We start from the raw sequence: 7076 nt of genomic DNA on the forward strand, positions 1-7076 counted from the left end.
TGAAAGTGTGGCGCCATGTTGGTGAGGTCTGGGCGTAAGGTCGGCGCCATGTTGGTGAGGTCTGTGCGTAAGGTCGGCGCCATGTTGGTGAGGTCTGGACGTGAGGACGGCGCCATGTTAGTTAAGTCTGGGCATGAGATCGGCGCCATGTTGGTGAGGTCCTGATGCGCCCCGGGGGGAGGGGGTATATATAAGAAAGTAACTGCAGATGCCGGTACAAATCGAAGGTATTTATTCACAAAATGCTGGAGTAACTCAGCAGGTCAGGCAGCATCTCAGGAGCGAAGGAATGGGCGCCATGTTGGAGAGGTCTGACAGGTCAGCGCCATGTTGGTGAGGGCGGCTCGGCGCTCACTGTCTGAGCGCAGCGGAAGGCGCCGCGGGTTTTCTGCTCCTGTTCATAAAGTTTGTTGAGAACAAGAACAGGAGCTGAATGGCGGCGGGGTTTGTGCGGAGCGGTGAGTGGAGCCGCGGGGGCGCGGCCGTGGCCGTCTGGTGGCCGCTCAACGCCGGGGAATGTGGGTGGGGGGTGTGTGGGGGGGGGTGGGGGGTGTGTGTGGGGTGGGTGGGGGGTGTGGGGGGGGGTGGGGGGTGTGTGTGGGGGGGGGGGTGTGTGTGGGGGGGGGGGTGGGGGGGGGTGGGGGGTGTGTGTGGGGGGGGGTGGGGGGTGTGTGTGGGGGGGGGTGGGGGGTGTGTGTGGGGGGGGTGGGGGGTGTGTGTGGGGGGGGGTGGGGGGTGTGTGTGGGGTGGGTGGGGGGTGTGGGTGGGGGGTGTGTGTGGGGTGGGTGGGGGGTGGGTGGGGGGTGTGGGTGGGGGGGGGTGGGGGGTGTGTGTGGGGGGGGGTGGGGGGTGTGTGTGGGGGGGGGTGGGGGGTGTGTGTGGGGTGGGTGGGGGGTGTGGGTGGGGGGTGTGTGTGGGGTGGGTGGGGGGTGTGGGTGGGGGGTGTGTGTGGGGGGGTTGTGTGTGAGGGTATGTGGGGTGGGGGGGTGGGGTGTGTGTGTGGGGGGTGTGTGTGTGGGGGGTGTGTGTGTGAGGGGTGTGTGTGTGAGGGGGTTGTGTGTGAGGGTATGTGGGGTGTGCGTGGGGTGTGTATGTGGGGTGGGGGGGTGTGTGTGGGGGGTGTGTGTGTGAGGGTATGTGGGGTGGGGGTGTGTGTGTGGGGTGTGTATGTCGGGTGGGGGGTGTGTGTGTGTGGGGGGGGGGTGTGTGTGTGGTGTGTGTATGTGGGGTGGGGGGGGTGTGGGGTGTGTGTGTGTGGGGGGGGGTGTATGTGGGGTGGGGGTGGGGGGGGGGTGTGGGTGGTGTGTGTGTATGTGGGGGGGTTGTGTGTGTGTAGGTGTGGGGGGAGGGTGGATGTGGGGGTAGGGAAACACAACGTCCTCCAGCCGCGGCCTCGTCCTGGGTCACCAGGTCATGAGGGATAGGAGCGGAATTAGGCCATTCGACCCATCAAGTCCACTCCGCCATTTCACATGGCTGATCTATCTCTCCCTCCTAACACCATTCTCCTGCCTTCTCCCCATGACCCCAGACACCCGCACTACTCAAAAACCCACTTTCTGCCTTACAGACATCCACTGATTTGGCCTCCACAGCCTTTTGTGGCAAAGAATTCCGCAGATTCACCACCCTCTGACTAAGGAGATTCCTCCTCATCCCTTTCCTAAAGGAACGTCCTTTAATTCTGAGGCTGTGACCTCTAGTCCTAGACTCTCCCACCAGTGGAAACATCCTCTCCACATCTACTCTATCCAAGCCTTTCACTATTCTAATCCTGAAGGAGGGTTTCGACCCAAAACGTCGCACCCATTCCCTTTCTCCAGAGATGTTGCCCGTCCCGCTGAGTTACTCCGGAGTCCCGCCTTCGTGTCTTCCTTCCATTAAAAGGATTTAAAGTTAATCAACTTTAATAAACCTAGATTCCTCAAAGGAAAGAAATGTACATAGCATCTATCATCAGGATCCCCACCAGGTAAGGCCGTCTTCTTGTTGCTGCCATCAGGCAGGTTCAGAAGCCTAAAGACCCACACCTCCAGATTCAGGAACAGTGGCCGTGTGCTGTCAGCTTAAGGTGAAGTCTGTGTAGGAAGGAAGTGCAGATACTGGTTTAAACTAAAGATAGACACAATGAGAAGGAATGGGTGACATCGCCCATTCCTTTTCTCCAGAGATGCTACTGAGTTACCCCAGCATTTTGTGCCTACCTTCGATTTTAACCACATCTGCAGTTTTCTTCCTACACATTTGTAGTTCTTTCCTACACAAGCTCCCCTCTAATATACATCACCCTTAAACATGAACTAATTCTCCCCACAGATGTTGCTCACTGGCTCAGTATCTCAGCACTTCCTTTCCTTTTAAATTTCAGATCTCCAGCATCTGTGTTACATTTTGCTTTTTGTTCCACCCTTCTGCAATTTTAGCCGATTGTGTTTGGTTTCGCCTTGTGATCTACAATGTTTTCTCTCTGATTCTTTCAGTTCTGCCTCGATTGGGCTTCGTAACCCGGTGTGTCCTTGCTTCCAGCCACCAGCTGAAAGGCCGACTGTATGGGCACGCTGCGGGTATTCGGCCGGTCGTACAGCAACCGCCAACAACAGGTCAGTGATGAGTTTAACTCTGGACAACATTTGGGCACGTGGGCATTTGGACCTGCTTTCAAATTGAGAAGAAGGTATTGTGCGGAAGATGAGCTTGAATATTAGAGAGAGCAAAGACAAATTGCTGCAATTTTACAGCCTGGACAGGAAAGAAATGGAGTTTGTGCATTCTCGCTGTGACCGCGTGGGTTTCAGAGTGATACAGTGTGGAAACAGGTCCTTCAGCTCGACTTGCCCACACCGGCCAACATGTCCCAGCTACACTAGTCCCACCTGCCCATGTTTGGCCCATATTAAGTATAGGAGCAGGGAGGTTCTGCTGCAGTTGTACAAGGCCTTGGTGAGACCGCACTTGGAGTATTGTGTACAGTTTTGGTCTCCTAATCTGAGGAAAGACATTCTAGCCTTAGAGGGAGTACAGAGAAGGTTCATCAGATTGATCCCTGGGATGGCAGGACTTTCATATGAAGAAAGACTGGATAGACTAGGCTTATACTCGCTGGAATTTAGAAGACTGAGGGGGGATCTTATTGAAACATATAAAATTCTTAAGGGGTTGGAGAGGCTAGATGCGGGAGGCTAGATTGTAGGAACAGCACCTCATATTTCGCCTGGGCAGTTTGCAGCCCGGTGGTATGAACGTCGACTTCTCCAACTTTAGATAGCTCCTCTGTCCCTCCCTTCCCCTCCTCCTTCCCAGATCTCCCTCTATCTTCCTGTCTCCACCAATATCCTTCCTTTGTCCCGCCCCCCTGACATCAGTCTGAAGAAGGGTCTCGACCCGAAACGTCACCCATTCCTTCTCTCCCGAGATGCTGCCCGACCTGCTGAGTTACTCCAGCATTTTGTGAATAAATAGATTTGTACCAGCATCTGCAGTTATTTTCTTATACTAGATGCGGGAAGATTGTTCCCGATGTTGGGGAAGTCCAGAACCAGGGGTCACAGCTTAAGGATAAGGGGGAAGTCTTTTAGGACCGAGATGAGAAAACATTTCTTCACACAGAGAGTGGTGAGTCTGTGGAATTCTCTGCCACAGAAGGTAGTTGAGGCCAGTTCATTGGCTATATTTAAGAGGGAGTTAGATGTGGCCCTTGTGGCTAAAGGGATCAGGGGGTATGGAGAGAAGGCAGGTACAGGTTACTGAGCTGGATGATCAGCCATGATCATATTGAATGGCGGTGCAGGCTCAAAGGGCCGAATGGCCTACTCCTGCACCTATTTTCTATGTTTCTATATCCCTCCAAACCTGTTCTATCCATGTACCTGTCTAACCATTTCTTAAATGTTGGGATAGGTGCTCTGGTTTCTTCTGGCATCGCAAGAAGTAGGTTGCTAAACTAGTTTGGGTCCTTGGATGGAGTTGAGGGGGGAGGTAAAGGGACAGGTGTTGCATCTCGTGCGGTTGCAGGTTTGGGTCCTTTGATGGAGGTTAATCGGCCTCTGTAAAATGCCGCTAGTGTATGGGCAGTGGGTGCTGACATGGGATAACATTCAGGCAGTGTGAGTGGGTGATCGATGGTCGACGTGGACACCGTTGGCTGAAGGGCTTTTTTTCCATGCTCTATCAATCAAATTCACGCAATCATTCAAATTTCAGAAGCAGCTCAATTTAGCCATCTAGAGAAATGCAGGGAAGCTGTAAAGAAGGTGAGTCTGATGTTGGTCACCAAATGCGTGAACTCTTTAAACTTTGTGAAACCCAGCTGCCTGTATCCAAATTTGCATCGTATTTTTCACACAAAACCCTTGTTCTCCATAATCTATATTGGTTTTTGGTTATTACCTGTTTTTTTAAGTAATGATTTTTGAATCCATCACTAGTTTCTCTTCTCTATCTCTGTAGTTTCTAACCTTGCACAGGACATGGTATCATAATGTTTAGTTACTGAACTGGTATCTTGGACTTGAGCTTGAATTCCCTTCAGGCAGCTCAGGATTTAAAGTTAATCAACTTTAATAAATCTAGATTCCTCAAAGGAAAGAAATGTACATAGCATCTATCATCAGGATCCCCACCAGGTAAGGCCGTCTTCTTGTTGCTGCCATCAGGCAGGTTCAGAAGCCTAAAGACCCACACCACCAGGTTCAGGAAGTGGCCTTGTGCTGTCAGTTTAAGGTAAAGTCTGGGTAGGAAGGAAGTGCGGATACTGGTTTAAACTAAAGATAGACATAATGAGCTGGAGTAACTCAGCGGGACAGGCAGCATCTCTGGAGAGAAGAAATGGGTGACATCGCCCATTCCTTCTCTCCAGAGATGCTACTTGTCCCGCTGAGTTACTCCAGCTTTTTGTGTCCATCTAAGGTAAAGTCTGAACTGTGAGCATGCTGAACACTAACCGTCTGCTGTGTAACTATTCTAGAGGAAGACAGAGTGCTGAGCGACCCCCTGAAACACCCTGATTTCTTCCACCTTAGTGAGCTCTACACTCTGAAAGACCTCTTTGATGCCAGGGTGCACCATGGTCACAAGAGAGGCTGTCGGCACAGGTAGGTGTTCGCTGTGCGTGGGCTTGGCGTGGGTAAACCAATGGGTTGGCAAAACTGAGCTTGCTGAGTTGGGGATTGGTGGCAGCTTGGGATAGTGGTGGAGGATGGTATGAGCGGGATGGGGGGGCCAATGTGAGGAAGAAATTGGGGGACTAAGATCAGCAACAAAATATCACATCACAGCAACAAAATGCTTGAGTCATAGAGTCATAGAATATAGGTGCCATTTGGCCCTTTGAGCCAGCACCACCATTCATTGTGATCAAGGCTGATCATCCACAATCAGCAACCTGTGCCTGCCTTCTCCTCATATCCCTTGATTCCACTAGCCCCTGGAGCTCCATCAAACACTCTTTTCAATTCATTCAGTGAATTGGCCTCCACTGCCTTCTGCGGCAGAGAATTCCACAATTCACAACTCTCTGGGTGAAAAAGTTGCCTCTCACCTCTGTTTTAAATGGCCTCCCCTTTATTCTTAGACGGTGGCCCCTGGTTCTGGACTCCCCCAACATTGGGAACATTTTTCCTGCATCTAGGTTGTCCAGTCCTTTAAAAACAGTCCAGTCCAGCTTAAAAACTAGCCTTTCAGCCCAACTCGTCCATGATGACTAAGGTGCCCTATCTAAACTGTGGCGCTGCGCTAGAGTTTCTGCCTTACAGCATTAGAGACCCGGGTTAGTGTACGGGGTGGATCACTGCTTGGCGCGGACTCAGAAGGCCGAAGCGCCTGTTTCCGCACTGTATCTCTGATGTCTAAAGTAAAGTCTAATGGAGATACTTCTCTCTTTAGGCTGATGGAACCATATCTTTTTGGCTGCCGATTGGAACAGGACATTATTGACTTGGATCAGACTGTTCTTCACCTTCAGAAGGCACTGAACTTCACTGCCCACTGTGCGTATCGGAAAGGAATCATCCTGTTTATCAGCCGAGCCCGTCAGTTTTCCCACCTGATAGAGATGACAGCACAGGAGAGTGGAGAGTACGCGCACACCAGGTACTGGCAGGGTGGGCTGCTGACCAATGCACACGTCCAGTACGGCACAGGGGTCCGCCTGCCTGACCTCATCGTCTTTGTCAACACCTTAAACAACGTGTTTGAACAGCATATTGTCGTGCGGGACGGTGCCAAGATGAATATTCCGACAGTGGGGATAGTGGACAGTAACTGTAATCCAAGTCTCATCACTTATCCCATTCCGGGGAACGATGACTCTCCATCTGCTGTGAAACTTTATTGTAAACTTTTCAAAATGACCATTCTCCGGGCAAAGGACAAAAGACGCCAAATGGAGCTTCTGCATGGACGCCAGAAAGAGTCGAGTACTTAATGTGCCGCGACATTCCTCTGCCTGATGGCAGCTCTTCTGTAAAACCTGGAGGATGTGTCCATTGTAAACAAAAAATAAAACTACATTAAATTAGTCTTCGTTTAGAAGCCCATAATCTTCCAGAAGGTTTCTTCCCACTATAGAACAGAGGCATAAGAGAAGAGGTTCATGGAAAAATGGAAGGAAACTTTACATGGGCAAGTGCAGATGCTGGTTTAAACCAAAAATAGACACAAAAAGCCGGTTACTTTTTTTGCATATCTTTCATTCATTTGTTCTATTTTGTAAGGGGTTTCTGCGCCGAGCTTTCGCCCGACCTAAGGTCCCCGTGCCTTGCTCTGATCCCTTGACCAGGCCGTGCACACTGGTTCCCCGTGAGTGGTTCGACCCACTCACCCCTTACGGTTCTAGACACTGGGCTTAGATGCAGGAGCTCTTATAGTGCGGAAAAAATTCAACCAGACCAGATTTCAAAACCAGGGTTTAAATGAAAAGGCTTTTATTCAGCACTTGGGACTATTGTCCATGAATACTTATACAGTTCTATAATACATGTCTATAAAACACATACCGAATCACACGAATACTTATAACTATGAATCATAAAACACACGCAGTTCTATAAGACATATACACGACTGTAAGATGGGGAACG

At 50.8% G+C, this 7076-nt stretch overlaps 1 protein-coding gene across 1 annotated transcript; it reads left to right on the forward strand.

Moving 5' to 3' along the window:
* Positions 1–365: 365 nt before the first annotated feature.
* mrps2 (mitochondrial ribosomal protein S2) lies at positions 366–6500 on the forward strand. Its single transcript, XM_078426021.1, has 4 exons — positions 366–458; positions 2481–2600; positions 4964–5090; positions 5881–6500. Exons 1-4 carry the CDS (start codon positions 434–436, stop codon positions 6419–6421), a joined length of 813 nt encoding a protein of 270 aa, XP_078282147.1. The 5' UTR covers positions 366–433; the 3' UTR covers positions 6422–6500.
* The last annotated feature ends 576 nt before the right edge of the window (positions 6501–7076 follow it).

The sequence above is a fragment of the Rhinoraja longicauda genome, chromosome 31 (genome assembly GCF_053455715.1).
Source record: "Rhinoraja longicauda isolate Sanriku21f chromosome 31, sRhiLon1.1, whole genome shotgun sequence".
Classification (NCBI taxonomy): Eukaryota; Metazoa; Chordata; class Chondrichthyes; order Rajiformes; family Arhynchobatidae; genus Rhinoraja; species Rhinoraja longicauda.